At 46.1% G+C, this 24,288-nt stretch overlaps 5 protein-coding genes across 5 annotated transcripts; 3 read left to right on the forward strand and 2 right to left on the reverse strand.

Annotated features, from left to right (window-relative positions):
* Window positions 1-901: 901 nt before the first annotated feature.
* On the forward strand, window positions 902-6,552 carry znf365 (zinc finger protein 365). The gene is given in 15 exon segments (XM_030106339.1): window positions 902-1,052; window positions 2,605-2,761; window positions 2,763-2,804; window positions 2,806-2,970; window positions 2,972-3,275; window positions 4,052-4,164; window positions 4,166-4,249; window positions 4,251-4,314; window positions 4,317-4,362; window positions 4,435-4,457; window positions 4,460-4,492; window positions 4,495-4,575; window positions 4,578-4,603; window positions 5,041-5,087; window positions 5,199-6,552. Coding segments are annotated over 14 exon segments (1,506 nt in total). The 5' UTR covers window positions 902-1,052; window positions 2,605-2,614; the 3' UTR covers window positions 5,530-6,552.
* Window positions 6,553-12,801: 6,249 nt separating this feature from the next.
* adob (2-aminoethanethiol (cysteamine) dioxygenase b) lies at window positions 12,802-14,781 on the forward strand. Its single transcript, XM_030106346.1, is given in 3 exon segments — window positions 12,802-13,489; window positions 13,492-13,574; window positions 13,576-14,781. Coding segments are annotated over 3 exon segments (711 nt in total). The 5' UTR covers window positions 12,802-12,900; the 3' UTR covers window positions 13,615-14,781.
* A 713-nt stretch (window positions 14,782-15,494) lies between these two features.
* LOC115399134 (zinc finger and SCAN domain-containing protein 18-like) lies at window positions 15,495-17,830 on the reverse strand. Its single transcript, XM_030106347.1, has 3 exons — window positions 17,632-17,830; window positions 16,948-17,314; window positions 15,495-16,745 (listed from the first exon to the last, which is right to left on the reverse strand). The coding sequence occupies exons 2-3, from the start codon at window positions 17,045-17,047 to the stop codon at window positions 16,279-16,281; spliced, it is 567 nt and encodes a 188-aa protein (XP_029962207.1). The 5' UTR covers window positions 17,048-17,314; window positions 17,632-17,830; the 3' UTR covers window positions 15,495-16,278.
* LOC115399230 (gastrula zinc finger protein XlCGF67.1-like) lies at window positions 15,515-16,257 on the reverse strand. The gene is made up of 2 exons (XM_030106511.1): window positions 15,994-16,257; window positions 15,515-15,946 (listed from the first exon to the last, which is right to left on the reverse strand). Exons 1-2 carry the CDS (start codon window positions 16,255-16,257, stop codon window positions 15,515-15,517), a joined length of 696 nt encoding a protein of 231 aa, XP_029962371.1.
* Window positions 17,831-20,415: 2,585 nt separating the features above from the next.
* LOC115399135 (zinc finger protein 436-like) lies at window positions 20,416-22,367 on the forward strand. Its single transcript, XM_030106348.1, has one exon. The coding sequence runs from the start codon at window positions 20,822-20,824 to the stop codon at window positions 21,566-21,568; it is 747 nt and encodes a 248-aa protein (XP_029962208.1). The 5' UTR covers window positions 20,416-20,821; the 3' UTR covers window positions 21,569-22,367.
* Window positions 22,368-24,288: the final 1,921 nt, after the last annotated feature.

Consider the following 24,288-nt stretch of genomic DNA (forward strand, 5'->3'; position numbering starts at 1 on the left):
AATATAATTTAATCATATTCTCAGTCTTTTTTATCCCACTTTGATTTAACAGTTTTACAATCATTTATTGTCTTTACTCAGTAAGATATTAAAGTTTCACCTCGTAAAAGAACATTGTCAACAGTATAAAGGTCATTCAGTGAACAGTCGCAGATTTAAATAAACAGTAACAGCATGACAGTAGAAGAATAAAATAAAGAGGAAGAAGAAAGAAAACAGTGACATCTCATGATTGATGAATATATATATATATATATATGTTTTCATCAACATCCAGATTTAATCACCTATAGTTTGTCAGAATGTTTCACTGAGAAATCAACTTATGAAAAGCTATCAGGCAACATGAGTGTAATATTTTCACATCAGTAATTAAAGATTTATCAGCTAAGTCGAATCTCCCATTCTCTCACATGATTTTCAATATGAATGTAATCACACAATGTCTGCCCAAAGTATTTCACAGTCAAGCAAAATGAATGAATTCGGAGAAATCGTTCCAAAAACAACTTTAACATGAATATCCTTTTAAAAATCCTTTTAATGAAGTTGTAGCCGACAGATTTTGTGGAAGACTGATTTTAATCAAACATATTTGTGGAGTTCCTGCAAGTGTTTCTGTGGATCAGGTTAGTTTGTGGACATGACAGAGCATAGACCCAAACAATAGATCCTCTTCAAGAGATTCTGGGATTAAATAGAATAGAATAGAATAGAATAGAATAGAATAGAGGCCGCTGATTATTTCCAGAAGGATACTGTGTCCTCCACGAGATTATTCTCATGTGAAGATTTATTGTATTAATAAAGTCGGAAACCTTCCCTTTACTACGTCACGGACCGTGAGAGCTGTGATTGGCTGTGGCCGGTCGACGTGATGACGCGTGTGGTGGGTGTGTCTCCTGACTGAATGACATCATGCGTGCTGCCGTCCAGCTGCGACATGGCCCCGTGTCGGTGTAGCGGAGTGTAGCGGAGTGCAGCGGGGCTCCGGGAGGCTTCTGACCGGGACAGAGGCTCCCTCTGACGGCCTCACGCTGCGGGAACCCGCGGTGAGTCACCGGAGCGGCTGCAGCTCGGGTTGGTGCTGAACGGGAGAAGCTAACCGCTAACGGGGATGCTAACCTGTTACCTTCATCATGTGACAGACTCCGTTAGAAACCCACGGATGAGAAAAACTCGATTTCTCCGTTAAATAGTCAAAATGCTGTTTTCTGCTCAGCTCAGAGAGGCTTTAAGATTAGACTCGCCGTATAAATGTCACATTTTCATTGCAAAACAACGGTAAACTGAGTATTCTTTCTTTATTCCTGTTCAGTCATTTTCAGATTAATTAACACAGAGGATTTTTTTTTAATTATTATTAATTCATTTATTCCAGTATTGTCAAAAGACACATAGAATATAGATACATACAGAAAGAAAAATCAATTCATACTAATTTCAGTTTTATTAAAATACCCCTTGTCAATTATATGTTTAGACAAAGAAATATATTTCATGAATATTTATATGCACAAAATAAGTAATCCATCCTCCTACCTACTTACCTCTTTATCTAAATATGCATATAACACAAATATCTAGTTCAATATGTTAAATAAAAACATGTTAAGTGAAATTAATCAGCTTTTGTTAAATGTATCAGGCTGCACCGATACCAGTGTTGGGTTTTGGCCCGATGCTGATCGTTCTCCTCCAATACAAACATGTCGGCAATGTCAGCAGCAGGTGGAACAGAGAGCACGAGATCATGAACATTAATGAGGACGACAAACTTCAGACACACTGTAAATTGTGTTTGAAGGGAAAATTAGATGGACACTGTGCTCTGTGTTCTGTAGAATGAAATGGACAGAACTGGATCCTCCATGGCTTTTGGAGGCAGAGATAGATACTTTAAATAAAGCTTCATGGCTTTTAGTAGTACTGGCTTTAATACTTGTTGTCTGCAGGGAGCTAAAGGGGTTTTCCTTGTCATTTTAATAGTGTTATCTTTGCATCTTAATTTAATGTCAGACAAGTCATTTGATTGATTTATTGCTATATTTTAATTCATTGTATTGAACCGTCTACTTCGTTTTGACCTTATCTTGATTATTTGAATTAAATCTATTATTTCTTTGTACTTTATGTCTAATATGCTTTTTTTTCTCAAACTTTTTGGGACTGTTTTGTGTTTTTCATTATTGTCAAATTTAGTCATTCTGTACTTTCTGGTCTATCTTTTTGTATGACAAACCAGTCTTCTGTCTTTTAATCTTAAGTTTTGATTTCAGCTTTAGATGAATGAATTTCAACTCTCCTTTCATGATTCATGACATTAAACATTACATATCTGTTTGCTTTGGTTCGTCACCCAGACGCAACATGAGATTTTCAACTGATTCACAGATTGAGAAAAAAAAAACACGTCTACCCTAAATTACCCTTGATATTCAGACCCCCAAAACCCAATGAAAGTTCTATATTTTTACTTGAAAATGTTGTTGGACCTACAATCCCTCTTTAATCTGGAATAATCCAGAAGGTAGCCCTGGTGGACACGCCCACTTTACCAGAGGAAAGGCTCCAGCAGGTAACCAGCTTTCTCCACGTTTCCAGGCCTTCAGTGATGCAGCAGAAACTTTGCTCCAGAGGTTTCCTCCTGGAGAGGAACGGCCAGGCGTGCGGCGCCGTCGCCGACCCCGCCCACTCCTGCGACCTCCCGTTCCGCTGCCCGCGCTGCGGCGAGCAGGAGCGTTTCCGCAGCCTGGGCTCGCTTGCGCGCCCACCTGGAGTACCGGCACTCGTACCGCTCGCCGGGACGTCCTCGCCGGCGGCTTCAGCATCACGGGGAAGCTCCCCGACCCGCTGACGGCCTCCATCCCCTGGCACGACATGAGCCTCCCGACCCGCAGGGGGCAGCACGGCGGCGCCGGCAGGCCGCCGCACACCCGCTCCCTCAGCGACAGCAGGGACAGCGGCTACCCTGCCCGGCTACGGCTCCGTCAGGCGGCGCACGCAGAGCGTCGGGGTGGGGACGCAGGCTGAGGACGAGGCGGACGACGACGAAGACGAGGAGGATGATGATGAGGAGGAGGAGGAGGAGGGTGGGACAGACGAGGACGAAGACGACGATGGGAGCAGAAATGACCAAGATATCAAACTGGTTCACAAAAGGTCTGAGCATTGCCACCACCACCCTCAACCACCATCACCCTCCCATTCCCCCCGCCCGCCCCCCTGGGACCCCCCGCCCGACCCCGACCCCGACCTGGAGCTGGACCTGGTGGGTAAGTTCCAGTTCTCACCACAGACAGACTAAACAAAAGTCAAAGGTCAACAACTCGACTCTGTCTTAATCTCATTTAGAGATGTGTGTGTAGGAGACCAGACTGAAAACCACTGCGTTCAGAACAGGCACAGTCCTGCGGTGGAAAACCCACCGCATGGACTCAGGGACAGCCCTTGAAAAGCGATCGCCTGTCAATGTTTCTACAGATTGTCCGCCAACAAATGTCACCTGAAAATGCTTCCGACGATCCGGAATTCGCTCTGTTTTGTCAGAAAAGATCACAGGCGACGGTAAACGCTTCCGATAACCAGCCCCTGCGATCCGAACGCTTTCGAAAACTGTCGTCTTCCAACACGCCCGACGGCGCCGCGGATGGACGAGTCTGAACTCTACGAATCCGTGAATGATTCCGAAGCCGTCGTCTCGTCGCTCAGGCGGACTCCGGAGATCAAAACGTGTCTTGTGCTCCCGTGAGACGAGTCGAGCAGCGTCGGTCGGCGTCGTGAAGACACGGCGGCATCTGTCCTCTTCTCAGTCTCCCCCACAAATTAGTCTCGGCAGCTTATGGAGCAGGATCGACAGGATGTCCAAGGCCAACTGGAGACGAGAAGACGTCTCAAAGATTGAGCACGTTTAAATTTCCTGCGACTCCCTGGAGGCCCGCGTCGTTTCCGGCACATGTCGCAGAGACGAGTCTCCAGCTGGTCTCCACCTGGTCTCCAGGCCCCTTAGCCCCAGTCTCCTGCCACTCGTCTCCTTTGCCGACCCCTCCAGAGCAGAGCTCGTACTCCGGGCTGGAGACGGCGGCGGCCTCGGCGGCGGTGCGGCGGCGCCTCGCCAGCATCCTGCGCGCGGCCGACAGCACCATGCAGCGCCGCCTGGCCAATGGTGAGCACGGAGCTGGCCCAGACGGACACGGAGCTGCTGTGCGAGCGCGCCCACTCGCAGCACCTGGCCCAGGAGAGGCAGGAGGGTGGCGGACAGGGAGCGCTCGCTGAGCCGGCAGGTGGACGTGGCCGTCATGGTGATCGCGGCGCTGCGGAGCAGCTCAACGCCTCGGAGAACGAGCTGGAGCGTAGAGAGAGGTGAGCTCCCAAACCCCCCCCCCCCAGCTGTTACATGCGGAGGGCACTGAGCGGGACGTCTCTGCCCCCCAGGGAGGTGATCACCATCCAGAACTTCTGGAGGCGGCGGCCCGACAGGAGACGTGCGGCAAGTCCGAATCCAGCGCTTCATCGAGAACCTGCTGAGACGCATCGCGCTGGCGGAGAGGCTGGTGGAGTACTACCAAGTCAACGGGAGCCCCCACAGTGCAACCACTACAGGGTACACACACACACACACACACACACACACACACACACACACACACACACACACACCCACACACACACACTTCTGTGGATGTTTTAAAGACTTCATCCCGCTTTTTCTGTCGGTGCACCCCATCATATTTCTGTGCGCTCCCTGTTTGGTCCTCAAGATGGCGCCGCACACTCTCGGAAAACCAGACGTTTTTGAGCAGAGAGGAGCCGTAACTTGTTTTAGGACTCAGTAAATCTGGAGCTCAGCTGTTGTTTCCTGAGTTGTCAGGACCTGCTGGATTCATGGCCGCCGTCTGTTCGCTGATGTGCTTTTAGCTGTAAGATTGTTTATGTTTTAAAAACTCGACAAACGTTTTTATTTTCAATTGGATCCTTCTGAATGTGACCCACGGCAGGTTTAAAGGTGACCTCTGACCTCTGTGTGTGTGTCCTCTGCAGCACCAGCAGCAGACTGATAACGGTTCCCACAGAATCACGAAAAGCAGGTGAGTGAGAGCTGACCGTGTTTCCAGAGCCGATCCGGACCAGACCGGCTGGTCTGAGTCCGTCTCTCTCTTTGACCCTCTGTCCAGTTTCATGTTTGGTTCTGTGCCCAGGTCTGCCGGAGGTCACCTGTCCTCGTCTGGTCTCCATGACAACAGGAACCAGTCCTGCTTCCAGCTGGGGGGCCGTCCTCCGTCCTCCAAAGCGGACCGGGAGCGGGAGCACCGGGAGCGGCTGGCTCAGCTGTCCAGGCTGTCTGTCGGCCCGAAACACCGAGACGACATCTGGAACCACCAGCGCCGCGCTGTCGGCGGGTTACGAGGCCTAGACCAGGAGGGGCGGACCAGGACGGGGGGGGCAGAGGCCTCTGTGCAGCAGGTTACAGCTGCCGATCTAAAACCTCCAAACATACTGTCTTTTCTGGACTGTAAGTCAACTCTGTGAAGGAATTCAGCACCAAGAGTGAGACGTCTGTGTGTGAGTCCAGTTATTCCAGATCATAATCATCCTGTTCCAGAACCTTCTTTTTAGGCACGATGAAGCCTTCACCAGAAACAAGTTTCTTTTCTAGGAACTCTAAAGCTTTCTGTTATAAGTTTTTAAAAAAAGGCTACTTAATGTCCATTAAACCGGTGATAGTCTTGTCAGTTATATCTACAGTCCCAGCACGAAAACCGAAAGATTTCAGCCTTTTGAATTAAATCCTGATCATTTTGGCTTTTTGGATCAGAAAAGTATGAAGAAAAAACCAATTTATGCTTAAATGATCAAGAATCACAGAATAAAGGTTTTAAAGATTCCAGTTTATTGGATAATATACACAACCTAACTATTTGAATTAAATTCATGTATTTTTGGAGATAACCTGTGTTACCTGTGGAGGACGCCACCCGTAGACAATTGTTAATACAACCTTTCAAAGGTTCCGTGATTTGTAAAGTATTATTCCTGTTTATATGTTTTAGTGATGAAATAATCTGTGAATTATTTCCCCCAACCAGTGGAAAAAAAAAATCTAAAGAAATTATATTTTAGGATTTTGTATGTTGGGTAGTGAGAGATTCACATGTTTGATGACTCGTCCTGCTCTGGTGGGCGTGTCCTCACATTGCAGCCAATAGAAAAGCTTGAATTCTTAAGCCCCGCCCCTCATTGTGACACAGATGCTGTTTGGTGAGTTTCCTTCACCAATGACCATTTTTGACTGAAGTGTCAAAAAAGTGTGAAACACTTTTGGAAAAAAAAACACTTTAAATTTACAGAATTAAAAAGCACTTTAACTGACTTTCCAGAGGCCTTTTAGGTCTAAAGCTGCTTGTTTCTTGAGAGCCACATGAGGATTTCACCGTTTTAAAACCAAACTTAGCAGCCAGTCTGTTGCAGTGAAAATATTTTTACTCTCCAGTAGAATCAAAGTGTATGAGGAACAAAAGCGCACCAAGAGCAGATCCTTGTGGGACGCCACTTCAAATTAACACTCAGATTACAGTGTAAAGGCTCTTTAACATTACTCTCTTACTGTTACTGTCATAATGATGATGTTTTTAAAACCAGTGGGTCGAACGCACTTCGCATCAGCCATGGATTGAAGAGGTTCGCGGCTTGAGGATGTCGAATGAATCAAAGTCAGAAGAACTTGAACTTGACGCCTCTGAAATCTGACCCTGTGGGGATTCTCTGAGGGCAACGTCCTGCTGGTGGAAACTGGTTTACCCATTACTTGTGCCACCTAAAACAAATCTCATCCATTCAGTCTGTGATAAGTCCAAAAATAGCTCAACGGCACTTACAGGATCAGTTTAAACTGGGCCATTTTAAAATGTGTTCAATCTGTCAGAGTCAAGGTTTAGACTTACTGACCCGCCAGACCGCTGAAGGAAGTGTGCTTCCTACTCCAGAAGTTACGGTAATCTCTGCAGGACTCTTGAACAGGCGGAGATAAACGAACGGCTTCTCTGGTGACTTTCCTCTTTGTGCTGAACCCAGAAAGCACCAGGAGAACATATGGTTTATCCCGTTAACCCTCCTCCACCTGTGAGCGTCCGCTAGCCCAGGAGCTATTTGACCCCGTCTGGAGGTCACCACACATAACGAATGTACGTTAACGTCCTGACCTCGGCTCGAGCCGCTCTCGTTGTCACGGCGGTGGAGAATCTCGTCCGAAGTGACCTCCAGTGCCGTGAACACAGCCAGTCCAACTGCAGTAAACCCCGACCCCCCGCCAAACCCCCACCACCCCACACTCCCCACCTCTTCACAGGTTTGCACTCATCCACTGATCAGAATGTAAATCTAACTGATGTAAATCTGACAGTATTTGCAGTGAATTGTGTCCGTGTTGTTGCTGGTTCAGGATTCGTCACCAGTGTTCATAAATGTTTTATATACAAAGATATTTCGTGTCGTCAGTGGAAGTAGTATCCCCACTGTACTCGGACTTGACACAACATTTATAATTCTTTTTTTTTTTTTTTTTTTTTTTTTTAATTCTAATATCTGGAACGATGTCTGCAAGCTCCAAAATTAATTATGTTTAAAAATTTGGAAAATTGTCTCCGAGGATTTGATAACCTCATGAAACGTTTCTAGTTTAATTGTTTCAGCTGTTTTTCTCCAAAATATTGTCATTAACTAGTCAAGAAAATGTAAAACATTCAAAGAATTGTGTATATACGTATAACCTCAGAAGTCAACTATTTATTGGTAGCTGTAATGCTAACGTGTGTTAGCAGTGTTGCTAAACTCAGATGAAATGCTAATGAGTGGGTTAGCGGTGTTGCTAACCTCTGATGCAGTAAGTAGCTGTAATGCTAATGTGTGGGTTAGCTGTGTTGTTAAACTCAGATGCAGGAAGTAGCTGTAACGCTAATGTGGGTTAGCGTGTTACCAACCCTGATGCAGGAAGTAGCTGTAATGCTAACGTGTGTGTTAGCGGTGTTGCTAACTCTGATGCAGGAAGTAGCTGTAATGCTAACGTGTGGGTTAGCTGTGTTGTTAAACTCAGATGCAGGAAGTAGCTGTAACGCTAACGTGTGGGTTGTCTAAACTCTGATGCAGGAAGTAGCTGTAATGCTAACGTGTGGGTTAGCTGTGTTGTTAAACTCAGATGCAGGAAGTAGCCGTAATGCTAACGTGTGAACCCTGCTGATCTGAGTGTGTAGCACCGACACCACTATGTGATGTGGATTATTAACGTGTGTTAGCAGCTCTGATGCTAATGTTGGAAAGTGAAGGATGACATTGGATTGGAAACAAATGCTAATGTGTTAAACCTGGTAGCTCCGACCTTTGAGTGGTTTCTGATGGGTCGCCTTCATTTGGTGGGTGGGTTCATTGGATGTTGATTTCCATTGATTGGTTGGATTCAGTAAAACCTTATTTAGTGTTTTGAGGAGCTGAGCTTGCAGGCGCTCGTTTTCAAAAGACCTGACCAGCAACCGTGTCGTTTGAAATATGTTGGAACATTTACAAGCCAAATGATGTTTTGTTGTTTTTTGTTTTTCATTTGTTTAATTAGCCAGATTGACATGTGTCGTTAGAACTGTAGAATATATCTTGTATATATGTTTTTCAGTGCAGGCCATCACTTTCGAATGGCTTCATGGACCCTGAAATGTTGAAGGAAATTTTGAATTGGAGGAGGTTGACCCTGCTCCTCACCACATATTAACCAGCCTGATCCCGATGTGTTCAGTGTCCCACAAATCAGACCGTCTGCTGCTGTCTGCGTAAAACACCGAGCTCTTTTAACCAGATATTAAAACAGAAGAACTTCAAGAGCAGATCCTTGTACAATGCCATCTGAGCTGAGTGAAGTGCTTGCTTTAAATGTAATATGCGTGGAACTTTTGTCCCATTGGACTTCACTTTCTCCATGGAGAAGAATGTCTGCTGACTCATGACTTTGCTCCTGTTATAATGACTTCGACCACTAGAGGGCAGCATGGCATATCTTCTTGCTCTGATAAGGCTGTAATCCCCCATATCTATGAGTCTTAGTGGTTACGAGTGAAATCATTTAATTCTCTGATAGAAAAACACAGTGTATGACGAAGGGGACCGAGAGCAGATCCTTGTGGGACGCCGCTTCAAATTAAAACTCGATTACAGCCTAAAAGCTCTTTCAGTTAGTTTCTGACTTTTGAAAAGTTACAGAATTTCTTGTCTCTACATTGTTGTCTTAATGGTTTCGCCCTCTAGAGGTCATTATTACCATCACCACAGTCTGGAGAATTTAAGGATTTCACACACAAACAGTGATTTCTATTTCTCTGAATATTACTTTTTTCAATAAATTTTCCTCCAAAAGTTTAATTGGTTTAAACTTTTATATTACCATTTAAATGCAGGTCTTTTTTTTCTTTTTAAATTGCTGACAGCAGTATGACCTCGGTTCTGGTTCTGGTTCTGGTTCTGGAAGGTGGTTGAAGATGCATGAAGCAGCTCTACTACTACAACTACCACTACATATGTAGCTATTGTGTTACTGTGAAAGCATGCTTCATATGTAGCAGAAATGTACTCACACCGTGATCTTGTACTACTACGGTACTTTTGTAGCAGAGCGAGGTATTTTAATGGCAATGGAAGGGGCGTTGCACTAAAACCAAGTGAGAGCACTTGGCTTGGAGCGGTTGGGGACGGTCGTATTTGGACAATCAGCTTTTTTGTGCACCGATAGATTTTTCTCCATCAGTGTTTTGAAATGTGGTGAGAGGAAACCCGAACGAGTCCGAGGATGGCACTACTACCTTTTTCTTCGACAGGAGTCTGTAAAAACTTTTGTTTTTCAAAGCTAAAAGCAGGCGACTTTGTTGGATGTCTGGAGTTGGTGGCGTTGGTTTGAAGGGATTTCATTTGCAGAAGTAATCTCTAGTTTTGTGCCTTCACCCAAGAACTCTGTAGTCTGTAAAAACACTGTGCAAAATGCAATACTGTGAAGACAACTGAAGAGTTTTCTTTTGAATCCTGTCCGTGTGTGATCAACGTCCTCAATTAAAGAACAAACATGAATACATTCATTTTCCTTTCAAGTGTTTTCATATCAACATATAGAACAAAATGTGCCAGAATTGTCCTTTTAAGCAAAGTGCTTTTGGTTTCTTTCTGATTTAGACTTGTATTCCTCCTAACATGAGTCCTAAATCAATTTTCATTCAAGTCTTCAACAGAGCAGAGTTCACAGATGTTCTACAGATGTGAGTAGGAGAACAGAGGCAGTGTTAATTTCTTTAACGACGATGAAAATTTTCATCAATGAAAATGAGGCAAACCTTTGGGAGACTCCCCTATGGGGAGGGGGGAAGAACGCTCTGGTTTCTATTTGAACTGCAGCCCCCATTTAAAACACCGGGTGTTAATGTTACTGATTGTTCTTCAAAACAGAACTGAGACTTAAATGTTTGGGCGAGATTCTGTTCTCCATTCATCCTACACATCTTTGTCATTTTCTTTGGGACCAACAGAGAGGAGAATATCATAAACATTCCTTTCTCTTTGTTATTCATTGACTTCAGGTCATATTTAATCGCCGTCTCTGTCCTCACGTCTGACTATTTTTTTAGTTTAGGTTAGTTGTCATCCGTGAGAAGTTTTTTTGGCAAATTTTTTTTGGTCTGTGTGAATTAAATTCACACTGAACGGAGGGATTTTCTTGGACGACTGCTGCTTTTCCTCAGCCATTCTCTGAAGGACGGATCATTCATACATCGGATTCCAGTGTTGGCCGTTGCACATAAGCACAGATGGAACGTTGAAGTACTTCCTGGTGTTTTTTGTCTCTTGTCCGTGATGGGAACTGGAAGCTGGCCGGGTACACACGGCACAGGTCAGGGTGGGAGTACGAGGAGGGCAGACCACAGCTGGTTTGAGGCCCCGGGGTCCCTGGTGGACCGCCAGGCCCCGCTGCTGTGTGTGAGAACCTGGAGTCAGTTTATTTCCTTCGTGCTGACTGCTGGTCCAGGCTCAGCTCTTGAAAAATAATTGACTTTACAAGACAAATTACCATATCAGGTTTATTCCGGCTTCCATATTTAAAACTGTTTTAATATTGTTTTGAAATTACACTCAGCAGTGCCATTGGGTTCTATAAAGGAAAGAATCTGTAAGTGTGCTCAAGTTTTCCTTCACTGGAAACCTTTCTTTCTCAGTGTGTTGTCTGTGTTTAATGGTTAATCGTGGTTTCCATGGTTCCTCTTAGCCTGGCTGGCTGGCTGTGCATATTTGTTGGAGCTCCTGTACCACGTCACACCGAGCCACGTTTCCCAGGCGGCCATACGGTCTGTAACCCGGCAGATAGGAGTCCTCGGAACAACCACACGTACACAAAAACGTCTAAAAATGAAGAAAAGATGCCACAAAAACATTAAAATCAACATATAAAAACAGACTGGAGATTACCGATACTAGTATCAGGTATTGGTTTCAGTAATGCATGGAGTACTTTTACTCTGAAAAAAAGTAAAACATGAAGACGAAAAATAACCCTGAAGGGTTAAAAGTGTCAACAAGACCAAAAAACTCCTTCAAAAAGTTACAAAACAACCCCAGGATACAACACAGAATACTTTAATCATCCAAGGAGGATATTCTTTACATACATCACATTGCCAATCAGTTTCAATTGCGTCAGAAACGTAAATATTGTGATGCATGCTGGGTAATCAAGTGATCATTTATTATTTGAATTATTATTTGAATGATAAATAGTTTAATCAAACTTCAGGTCGAGTCGCGGTGGGGCTCAATGTCGTGACACTGACGGACTACATTTCCCACAATGCATCAGGCGGCCCGCGCTGCCGATGCGGACGTGTTGACAGCTGTTCGTAAATGGGGCTGAAAAGTGTCTAGAAAACTCCTGAGTTCTTGGAGGCATCTCTGCTGGTGTTTACTCGCTTTGCTTTCTAATTACTTAAATGTCCTCACGTGCACGTAAACAAACATACCTGTGAACGAGCACGTGAATCGGCGGAAAGGAACTTAAAACAGACCGTGCTGTTCGAAGAAAGGTCATAGCGAGAGGTCTCACTCGGCAGTCATCTCTGACCGCCGTCTGTCATCGCTGCAAATTTAATAATAATAAAAAAAAATTATATAAATTGTAAGAAACCTGAAAAAATATTGAGAAGAAATAAGGTGAACTAAAATAATAATCATGTTGGGGGGAAAAATCAGCTGATTTACAGTATTTAGAATACCTTTGGGCACCAAACAGAATCATGAACAACAACATAAAAACACCTGTTAATAATAATTTACAGAATAATGTAGAAAAAAAAAAAAAGATGCAATACTAATATAACTTGAGTACATATTATAATGACAGTTATACCAAGTTATTGACTTTTTTACACTTAAAGGGCATTCAATGTTTTGCTATTCTTTGAAAGACTTTCATCCAGTTAAGGTTAATCACAAAGTCTGAATTGTGTTTTTTATCTTTTCAGTTATGTAGAGAGTTAAGATGTTTTGACGTGTAAAGATACAACTACCTTTTTTCAATGCCATAAATATTGAGTGGTTATTTAATAGGATAAAGTGTAAGATAAAACACTAGATTAAAATGGGATTTGGGGTTGTTGTGTTGTTTTTTTTTTTTATTGTTTGTTTGCTGGGGATTTTTTTTTTTTTTTTTTTTTTTTTTGCCATCCGAGGAAGAGTCCTGCGGAGTGACTCATCTCGCCAACACGCTCTTAATAGACGCTCAATAGACGCTCTTCGCTGCTAACGGCTAAGGCTACGGAGCGTGCAGCGGACCGGGCAGCGCCGCTCCTCCGGTTCTCCTGTCCGCTCCTGCCCGCTCCTCCTCCCGGTATGATGCCCGGGGACGCCGCCATGACCTCCATCGTCCAGAGAATCGCCCGCCAGGCGCTGCTCACCTTCCGGAGCCCCGGCAGTAAGTCGTTCCCGGAGCACCACGGGAAGCTGCAGAGCCTGGTGACCGAGGTGCGGGCGGCGGACCTGAAGCTGGTCCCGCGCCGGGCGGAGGACGGTCCCGGGGCTCTGCCGTACCAGCACGCGCCGCCGGTCACCTACATGCACATCTGCGAGACGGAGCACTTCAGCATGGGGGTGTTCCTGCTGCGGAGCGGGGCCTCCATCCCGCTGCACGACCACCCGGGCATGCACGGCGTGCTCAAGGTCCTGTACGGGAAGGTCCGCATCAGCTGCTTCGACCGGCCGGAGCGACCGGACCGGGCAGCCGCCCCGCGCCGCTCCCTGCTCCGCTCCACCGGCGTGTACACCGAGGACAGCTCGCCCTGCGTGCTCTTCCCGGACCGGGACAACCTGCACCAGATCGACGCGGTGGACGGACCCACGGCCTTCATGGACATCCTGGCCCCGCCGTACGACCCGGACGACGGCAGGGACTGTCACTATTACCGGGTCCTGTCCGGGGCGGAGGGGGCCGGGCGGGACCGGGACCGGGATCGGGGCCGGAGGAGGTCTGGCTCCTGGAGGTGGCACAGCCGGCGGACTTCTGGTGCGGAGAGGGAGCCGTACCCCGGCCCGGAGGTCCGGCTCTGAGCCCCGGGAAGACCCCCACCGGGACCATAAAACGACTTTGACCCAGAATGTAACTTTATTGCACAAAACTTCAAGTTTGCTTCCAACTGCAAGAAAACTGGAAAAATTGATTTATTTTAAAATTTACAATGAAGAAAGTGGAGAAAAACCAAGACTCCAATAATCTGGAATAAAGTCTGAATCTGAGATTAAAGCTTGTAAAGTATTTTTCATAAAAGAACTGAACAGGGAAAGAAGAAGAAATACTGGATATAACTAAATCAAGTTCCAATATCAGTTTGTGGAGAATTGGAAACTTATTTGGATAAATAAATCCAAACAGTAAGAAGTTCAGATTAAATTCACTCAGGAAATAATCTGAAATGTTCACAATACAAAAAAAGATTATTATATAAATAAATTAAATGCACATTGTGTTGAATTACATTTAGGGAAAGAGAATTTAAAAAATCCCTCATAAAAATTGTTCCCTTTTTTTTTTAGAATGAATTTAAATGTCAGCTTTTATATTTTGTTCTAAAAACAGAAAATATATTTTAAGTGGATACGTGAGGGGACTTTATGTTAAATATAAAGAAACAAATGAAAATGAAACTGATATTTCTGGATCATAATTTCAATTATTTGAAAATTAAAAAAAAATATATTTTTTAAATGAGGTTAAAAAAATCCACATTCCGGCCATTCAAATGAAAACACCAAACTTTAGTTGCCTTTTGGGTTTCTGTTCACATGACGATGGCGCTCGGATCCTCTGAAACATCTTCATGTAAATGTAATCTTAAATTTTTATGTGGAATTTGAAGGAAAATCCAAATGTTGAATTTTGGAAAATAATCTGCACTTTTCAGACTTTAGCAGATTAACGAATATACAGAGTTTGCTGGAGGTTTTCAGGATCAATGTTGAACTTTGCTCAGGATGGTTTCTGTTGATCTGCAGAGAAAATTGAACTCAAAGAGACAAACTGATGCTGCAGTCGAAGACGGTCTGGAAGTTTGGAAGTGGAGTCCCTGAACGCCTCAGAGTGTTTGACCTTCAGATTATAATCCAGATTTCTGTTAAACATGTCTCTGTGGACTTTCTCTATGAAGGTCATTTATTCAGTGTTTTGTATTTTAATTTAAAGACAATTTTTGAAACATATCAATGTTTTCCTCATTAAATTCCCATTTTTCTGCTTAAAAAACTTTCTTCTCAATTTCTTTTGCAAATTAAATTTTTCATTTTTTCCCAATTTTAATGTTCTCTTCAAATTGTACGAAATATCCACAAATCATTTAGTTTAACGCATTTTTTGGGTTTGAAGGCGATTTTTAAATTTCTCCATTCTGCAGAATTCTAATTTTAGTTCAGACTATCCATACTTACAATATTTTGACTTTTTTTTTAATCAAAAACATTTCTCAACTTTTGATTCCTCCAATTTTTTTTTTTTTTTTTTTAATTCTCTCAAAATCTAAATGTTTACAGAAAATTATGGGGATGCACGACTCAGCTTCATCATGGCACACTTTTTGCACGCGGCACTATTGTTCAGGTTTATGTGACGTCACGCGTCAGCAACTCCACGTACCAGCACGTGCTACGTCCGCGGTCTGGAGAGTCTCTCAAATGAATGAGAAAAACAACAAGTAAGACTGACTGTAAATTATGTTCCGAGAAGTTATAGAGAAGTTGCAACTAAATTCTGGGTCTTTCGCAAGGACTGTATGTCTGGATGAATAAAAGGTAATAAATAGATTTATAATCCTATTAAATAAATTCCTGTTTCTGAAACAAGAATCACAACGAAATCATCTGGAAGTCAAAGCTGAAGTGCATCATGTTTCCTGTATTTTATTGAAAGAGAATCATCTTTTTTTTTTTGTTAGCGGTTTAATTTTCCCACCTGGACCTCTCAGGGCTTCTCACCTGTGTGAGTTTCCATGTGGGCGAACAAATGATTCTGCTGACTGAAGCTGTTCCCGCATGTTTCACACGCGTACGGCTTCTCGCCCGTGTGAGTTCTCATGTGGCGGAAAAAGTTGCTCCTGTCGCTGAAGCGCTTCCCGCACGTCTGGCAGCCGAACGGCTTCTCGCCCGTGTGGGTCCTCATGTGAGCCAGCAGGGTGCTCTTGCCCCGGAAACACTTCCCGCAGGTTTCGCAGGAAGACGGCTTCTCGCCCGTGTGGGTTCTCATGTGGGCCAATAAGTTGCTCTTTTCCCTGAAACACTTGCTGCAGGTGTCGCACGGCCAGGACTTCTCGCTGGAGTGAGTCCTCATGTGGCCCAGCAGGGTGCTCCTCTGCCGGAAGCACTTCCCGCAGGTCTGGCAGCGGTGCGCCGGTCGCTGGTGTGGGTCGTCATGTGGCGTCCTAAATTGGACTTGTCCCGGACCCCTTTGCCGCAGATTTGGCAGGAGTAGCGGTACTTCCCCGTGTGCGTTTCCATGTGGTACAGCCAGCCGCTCTTTCCCCGGAACCCTTTGCCGCAGATTTCACAGGAGTACGGCTTCTCGCCCGTGTGAGTCCTGGTGTGGCGCAGCAGGTTGCACTTGTCTCTGAAACCCTTGTCGCACATCTGACAGGAGTAGCGGTACTTCCCCGTGTGAGTCTCCAGTGGTACATCCAGCCGCCCAGGTGTGTGAACCCTTTGCCACATGTCTGGCAGGAGTACGGCTTCTCACCCGTGTGAGTTCGCATGGGCCGACAAATGGCTCCTGACTGTAAAGTGTTTCCCGCATGCGTCGCACGAGTGTCGCCGCTCTTTTTTGTGAGTTTTCTGCGGCTTCTCACCTTGGTGACGCAGTTCGGGACTTCTGTGCTCTGGATTTGTGCCGTGAGACACGAGCTGCTCGCCGTCGGACTCCGGCTCGCTGCGGTCGCTTCCCTCCTCGGTAGAAGTCTCCATGAAGGAATCGCTCTCCTCATTCAGGACGACGTTCTCTGCCTGTGGACTCCTGGAGAACTCCTGGAGCGCCTCATGGACTCGGTGAGGTTCCGACTCTCCTGGTTCTTCTTTAACTGTTTTAGGTTCCGAGTCTCCTGGTTCTTCTTTAAAGCGCTGAGGTTCTGAATCTTCTGGTTCTTCCTTGATGTCTCCAGGCTCTGCTCGCTTCATGTCCACACTGCAGCTGATCAGCTGACTGCCTGAGGACACAAAGAAACACCTGGACTGTCTTCTTTGTGACAATAAAGTCAATGAGCTGCAGATGAAGATCAATGAGATCCTGAGTTGAAGCCTCCAAGACTGTGAACCTGATCAGTGACAGTTTTGCTTAAACTCAGTCATATAAACCAAACTCTGGTTATCGAGTCGTTTTCACATGTTGGTTCGTCTGCTCATACTCACCTCTGGTGGAAACCCTGGTTTGATGGTTAAAAGTGGCGTCCAGCGGGCCGCTCTGAGGAGGGATCTTCTTCTGGAACTGACAGAAGGTTTGTTCCAACATGGCGGCGATGTCTTCAGCCGCAGCAGTGAGTCTCTGGCTGATGGACTGTCTGACTGGCTGGGACAGAACCTCTCACTGTCTGCTTCCTCCTGGTCCGGATGGATCCACGGAGGCTCTGCTCCCTCTGATGCTCCACGATACTGATCAGGTCCGGTTCCTCTGGCTCCTCTTTGATGGCTGGAGGGTCCTGATGCTCCTGGATCAGCCTGGAGTTGGTCTCCTGCTCACAGAGCTGCTCCTCCTTACAGACATTCTGCTGATGGACGTCTGGAAGACAAGAAGGACACAACATCTTTGATGTGAAGACAGAATGAAGAGAACAGGGTCATGGACTCCTGTCTGGCTCCACTGTGGACTGCATGGACATGTGTCTAAAACACCTGGCTCAGGTTAACACGGGAGCAATCCGGTCCATAACACCAGCCGTGGCGTGTCCCTCTCTAAAGCCTCCGTGCGGAAACGCGTTGCAGCAGCTTCCTGCAGGCTTCAGTCGGAGCTGATCGTCTCCGGTGTCCGTTAAACAGACAGAAAGAGCCTGACAGTCCCCGTGAGTCCCTCCATGTGTCCACTGATGTGCTCCATACCTGCCGTGCGGGACTCGGTCTCCAGCAGTCTGCCCTCCTCGTACTGGAGCAGAGTTTGTTGGAAGTCGGTGAAGATTTGTCCCGCAGCAGCAGTCAGTCTGCCGCTGATAAACTCTCTCAGAGCCTGGAGTGAACTCATTGTTGCTGCTGGAAGCAGCTGAAGGATTCCAGCTCCAAACAGCCTCCAGAGCTGCTGCTTCTCTCGGGTTGATGGAGGATCGCAGAGCAGCTGCAGCTTCACACCGCCGCCTGCTGGACACACGAGGAACTGCAGCTCAGATGTCCCAACAGAAAACCGAAAGTGTCTGAGCATCTCTCCTGATAGTTTTTTGAGCTTTGAATGCCCTGGTTCTAACCCTGGACCGGGTTCTAACACCCTGGACCGGGTTCTAACCTGTCCTTTCCATCAGTGTGTCCTCTCTTGTTGACCTGGCTGTGTGTGACCACCACTGTGTGTTTTTATTATCATCAGATTTAACCATCAGGATGCTCCCTTCAGACGGGTGTGTTCCACACTGCCTTTAAAACGGCGGTGGTGAAGCCCCTTCTGAAAAAGAGCAATCCCGACCCTAACGTTCTTCATAACTACAGACCCGTATCTAACTACTGTTAAAGTTAAAGTTGTAGAAAGTTTAGACTTTTTAAATCACAAATAACATTTTAGAAGGACATCAGTCTGGTTGAGTGAACCACAGTACCGAGACGGCCCTTTTAAAGATTTTAAATTACATCAGGTGGAATTTAGAAAGTTAAAAGCTCTCAGTGTTGGTTCTGCTGGACCTGAGTGCCGCATTTGACACAGTAGACCATCACATTTTAATAAATAGACCAAGTCACCCGGTGGGCCTCTCTGGTACTGTTCTTAACTGGGTCAGTTCTTTTCCAGATCGATGTTTTTATGTAAGTATAGATACTTGTCCTCAAGAACCCATGAAATTAGGAGTGGGCTTCCCCAAGATTCAATTTTAGGTCCCATTCTTTTAAGCTCTGCATGCGCTTCTTGGGGACGACATCAGGAGACACGGCATGAGATTCCATAGATACAGCGATGATGGACTCAGGGCCAGTAGAAATCCCTTTAAACTGTATTTCAGACATCAAGTCATGGATGGCAGTGAATTTCCTACAGCTCAACCAGGACAAAACTGAGATTTTAGTTCTCACCCCAGTGGTGTAGTTCTCCCTCATCCTTCATGCCATGTCACCCTGGTGTGAGTGGTGTGAGTGTGTGTGTAAATATGGAGGGTGGCAGAAATGGGTTTATTTTGTAATATTTTAAATGCTGTAAAGCACTTTGCATTGCTTTTAATTATCTGAAAGGTGCTTATATAAACAAAGATTGATAAAAATAAAGAAAGGGAGATAAAAGCCCTCTGTTTGAGAGACCCAGCCACAGTTTGTCCTCAGAGAAAGGAAAAGGAACTCGTCACTACAGATACAGCTAAACAACTGGATTTCACTTAGTGTGTTATGAATTGAGTTCATTTTAGGGCTTGCTCATGTTGGTCTGGGCATTCAAAGCTCAAAAAACTATCAGGAGAGATGCTCAGACACTTGTGGTTTTCTGTTGGGACATCTGAGCTGCAGTTCCTCGTGTGTCCAGCAGGCGGCGGTGTGAAGCTGCAGCTGCTCTGCGATCCTCCATCAACCCGAGAGAAGCAGCAGCTCTGGAGGCTGTTTGGAGCTGGAATCCTTCAGCTGCTTCCAGCAGCAACAATGAGTTCACTCCAGGCTCTGAGAGAGTTTATCAGCGGCAGACTGACTGCTGCTGCGGGACAAATCTTCACCGACTTCCAACAAACTCTGCTCCAGTACGAGGAGGACAGACTGCTGGAGACCGAGTCCCGCACGGCAGGTATGGAGCACATCAGTGGACACATGGAGGGACTCACGGTGACTGTCAGGCTCTTTCTGTCTGTTTAACGGACCGGAGACGATCAGCTCCGACTGAAGCTGCAGGAAGCTGCTGCAATGCGTTTCCGCACGGAGGCTTTAGAGAGGGACACGCCACGGCTGGTGTTATGGACCGGATTGCCCCCGTGTTAACCTGAGCCAGGTGTTTTAGACACATGTCCATGCAGTCCACAGTGGAGCCAGACAGGAGTCCATGACCCTGTTCTCTTCATTCTGTCTTCACATCAAAGATGTTGTGTCCTTCTTGTCTTCCAGACGTCCATCAGCAGAATGTCTGTAAGGAGGAGCAGCTCTGTGAGCAGGAGACCAACTCCAGGCTGATCCAGGAGCATCAGGACCCTCCAGCCATCAAAGAGGAGCCAGAGGAACCGGACCTGATCAGTATCGTGGAGCATCAGGAGGCAGAGCCTCCGTGGATCCATCCACCAGGAGGAAGCAGACAGTGAGAGGTTCTGTCCCAGCTCAGTCAGACAGTCCATCAGCCAGAGACTCACTGCTGCGGCTGAAGACATCGCCGCCATGTTGGAACAAACCTTCTGTCAGTTCCAGAAGAAGATCCCTCCTCAGAGCGGACCGCTGGACGCCACCGTCAGTCCTCATGTGAAGTTAGAGAAGACAGGTGTGTCTGAGTGTGTCCGTCATAAACCCTTCCGGTATCGGTGGTCCCTAGACGCCACAATCACTGAGATGTTTTCTTCTGTCTGTGCAGACCGTCAGCAGCCGGGCCGCAGCTGCTCCACTTCGGACCAGAACCGGGTCCGGCGTCCACAGACGGAGAACCAGAGGACCCCGCCGGCCGCCCCCGTCAAAGAGGAACCCGACTGCAGCGATCCGGAGCTGGAGCTGTTTGTGGTGAAGAAAGAACCGATTCGTTCACGGAGACGTCCGCTGCCGAGGCCAGCGAGCCAGAGTCCGAATCCGCGGTGGGGTCGGACCAGAGACCGGGCCGGAGCCCGGATTCTGGACCGGGCCTGGAACGTCTGGAGTTCCACCAGGAGGAAGATTCACCCGGGAAACGGCAGAACCCGATTATCCTGCGAGACGAGAAGGGCTACTCGTGTTCTCAGTGCAGCGAGACGTTCAGGAACCGGCGCAAGTTCATCAGCCACCGGAAGGTGCACCGCAGCGCCGAGCCCACGTGTGCCTCACCTGCGGCAAGCAGTTCAAGTTCAAGTACAAGCTGCTGCAGCACCACCGGTGTCACACGGGGGAGAAGCCCTTCTCCTGCGAGCTGTGCAGCAAGACGTTCCGGCAGCAGGGCGACCTGGTCAGGCACATGAGGACTCACACGGGCGAGAAGCCGCACAGCTGCGACACGTGCGGGAAGAGCTTCAGCCGGCAGGGCCACCTGGCGCGGCACATCAAGACGCACACCGGCGAGAAGCCGCACGCCTGCGAGGCCTGCGGGAAGGGCTTCAGCACGCACGGCCACCTGGTGCGCCACATGAGGATTCACACGGGCGAGAAGCCGTTCGCCTGTGGCACGTGCGGGAGGAGCTACACCTCCAACTGCTCCCTGCTGTTCCACATGAGGACGCACACGGGCGAGAAGCCGTACACCTGCGGGACGTGCTGGAAGAGCTTCACGGCCAAACGCTCCTTGATGCTGCACATGAGGACTCACACGGGCGAGAAGCCGCACTCGTGCGAGACGTGCGGCAAGAGCTTCAGCCAGCAGGGTCAGCTGGTGCAGCACACCAGGACGCACACGGGCGAGAAGCCCTACATCTGCGGGACGTGCGGGAAGAGCTTCAGCCAGCAGGGGCCGCTGGTGCAGCACATGAGGATGCACACGGGCGAGAAGCCGTACATCTGCGGAACGTGCGGGAAGAGCTTCATTTCCAAGGGCTCGCTGATGTTCCACATGAAAAGTCACACGGGCGAGAAGCCGTACGCCTGCGAGACGTGCGGGAAAAGCTACAGCGAGCAGTCCAAGCTGATGGTCCACATTCGGTCTCACACGGGCGAGAAGCCTTTCAGGTGCGCACCTGCGGGAAGAGGTTCATCACCAAGTCCGTCCTGAAGAAGCACACCATGCTGGTCCACACGCAGTGCCAGCCGTCCTCCTGCGGCGCGTGCGGGAAGACGTTCACGTCCGACCTGTCGCTGTCGCTGCACATGAAGAGACACGCGCTGGAACACTCCCACGCCTGCCACACCTGCGGGAGAACCTTCCCGTACAGGTCCATGCTGTCCAACCACATGCGGAGTCACGAGTAGGCCGCTCTTCGTCACATCTGTCCCATCATGCTCCCCGAACGGGTCAAAGTGCTCTTTACCGAGAACAGAGACGCTCATTTACAAAACAGGCCAAGCGCAGCCGCTTTGTACCTGATGCTGGTATCGATGTCGGTATCGATGCATCCCTAAAAAAAAAAAACTTTATTGAAAGCAAAACCAACCATAGAGCTGAAAGTTAAAGTCATGATGCAGTTTATGGGGAACATTTGCAAACAATCTGCAGGAAGTTTGAATTTTCTGCTTGTAATCATGTTGTAGGTTACAAAAAAAAAGAAAAGACCCAAATATATATTCATTCCTTTGTAAAGTGGTGTTTAAATGAAATGTGTGAAGACTTCCTCTGTGTTTGTGATGAATCTCGTACAAACCTTTCAGAAAGTGTCGCCTCTGTTTCGTACGACAGCGTGTTAAAAGATGAAGGTCGACGTCGAAAACCTTTCAGCTTTGGCAAACTTATTTATTCCACTTCCATGTTTTCTATTTATTGGATTTTATTCTCGGCTTTGTGACGGTTTCCTCGGCTCAGTGTCGTCCTGTGTCCTCGTGTGGAGCTTGTTGTCAATAAAGGTCGATTGAAGTCACTTCTTGTTTCAACTTGTTTTTTATGATTTCAGAATAGGGGCGTCTTTTTTAAATAATTCATCATACTTCAATTTTAAAATGTTAGTTTTGGGAAATAATTCATGTTTTAGTGATTTATTCATCATTTGTGCGTCATGGAGCTGGGTGATTCTCTGAATTCGGTGCTCTTTGAGTTCTCATCTGATGAAGGCATATTTGAACCTCAGAGAAAATAGGAATTCCCACCTTTGGGCATGAAATCCAAATGAATGTGAAATATTATGATTTAAAAGGGACTGGCTGGTGCAACATTCAACCCCGTAACAGCGCTTCAACCATGTAAAAGTGCTGTTTCGTTACGGGGTTGAAGATTTTAGCTAAAAGTAGTCACACATCCACATTAGCTAGGATGTAGAGCATCATATACCATGAGGAAAACAAGAAATTCATGTATTTTACCAAGACAATTATTTGCTTTTACTCAAACAATAGTAAGTATCATTTATGTATGTAACAGAGTTGAAAGGTTGAGCTTGACGATGTCAAGCTGATGATAAAAACAATTAAATATCACAAAAGAAGTATGCTAACACTTTCCTCTCTTAACAATGTGTGGGAAAATGATGAGAGATGTCACTTTCTGGATGCTGAAGAACTTGGGCTGACCATTATTTGAAAAGGGGGAGGGTTGATATGGTGTTACGGGGTTGAACAAAACTGAGGGACATGGTTAAATATAGCCATTGTATACATTTTTAATGTATTTTTCTTATATTTCTTTATTTTAGGTAATCATAGACAGGAAAATTATTATATTAGCAAAAAATATATAGTTACTGGATATTTTTATTTGGTTTAATTCAATGAAAAAGTAACTTTGGTAAGTGGGGACATGTACATTTGGCAGACCTCTAGGCCTCAACAAGTCATAAAATTTTTCTAAACATAATTTTAAAATATATTGTGTGCTATAATGCAAATACACATGGATCCTTCAATTTCTTGATTTAAAATGCCTTTTGTGATTGACTTTATATGAAAATCTTTGAGGTAAAAGCGTGGGACACCAAAGTGCACCGAATTCAGAGAATCACCCAGCTGCTGTCCGCAAGCTGTAAGTCTGTGATAACTGCAGGTCCTGAACAGACACTTTTTTTTATTTGATTGTTTTAAGTCTCCATGGAAGACACAACGATGAGCTCCAACTTCACCTCTGGAAAGTGTATCTTTTTGAAGACTGGCAGGCATAAAATGTGACATTTATTGTGAATAACCTGTCTTGACTGTTTTGAGCGCTCAGTTGCAGTTCCACGTGTGTCCAGCAGGCGGCGGTGTGACGCCGCAGCTGTTTTGTGATCCTCCATCAAACCGAGAGATTTATATATATAACGGATTTATTGTTATATTATATAGATTTAGATTATAACGGACTCCTGAGACGATCAGCAGGAAGCATTGATATATACAAACACAACATATGCGAAGCTGCAGCAGCAACGCGTTTCCCCGACGGAGGCTTTAGAGAGGGACACACAACACCGGATGGTCCTTCTGTTAACGGAGTCCTCCTTCCGGTTCTCCGAGAGCAGGTGGAAACAACACTGGTGGAGTTTTCATTATTATTTATTTCAGGAGATTTTATTCAACATCGGCGTGATTCATTTGATTCATTTTTAAACATTTTAATAACGATGTTTTCAGATTAAAGCCTGATTATTTCAGGATTACGCACAGAAAAACGAAAGTCCTTTGACTTCCAACAATCCATCAATGTAATAAGAACTGTTCTATACACAAAGTGCGTGATTATATATCTATAGATGTGTACAGAAAATACAGCAAGACCACTTTATTCAACAGCCAGAAGAGAATGGTTCGAATGTTGGCATTAATTAAACAGATACAGATATTTTAAATAAGCACTGTACATATTATTAAGTA

Source organism: Salarias fasciatus, chromosome 13, assembly GCF_902148845.1.
Source record: "Salarias fasciatus chromosome 13, fSalaFa1.1, whole genome shotgun sequence".
NCBI lineage: Eukaryota > Metazoa > Chordata > Actinopteri > Blenniiformes > Blenniidae > Salarias > Salarias fasciatus.

Bases quoted from the DNA above. Each gene is read 5' to 3' on its own strand.
- LOC115399135 (XM_030106348.1), top strand. From the start codon at position 20,822: ATGAGGACTCACACGGGCGAGAAGCCGCACAGCTGCGACACGTGCGGG.
- LOC115399230 (XM_030106511.1), bottom strand. From the start codon at position 16,257: ATGTGGCAAAGGGTTCACACACCTGGGCGGCTGGATGTACCACTGGAG. The intron at 15,947-15,993 runs GTCCGGGACAAG...GACCCACACCAG, and splicing joins GCCAAATCTGCGGCAAAGGG to CGACCGGCGCACCGCTGCCA.
- LOC115399134 (XM_030106347.1), bottom strand. From the start codon at position 17,047: ATGTTGGAACAAACCTTCTGTCAGTTCCAGAAGAAGATCCCTCCTCAG. The intron at 16,746-16,947 runs GTGAGTATGAGC...TTGTGTCCTCAG, and splicing joins AACCAGGGTTTCCACCAGAG to GCAGTCAGCTGATCAGCTGC.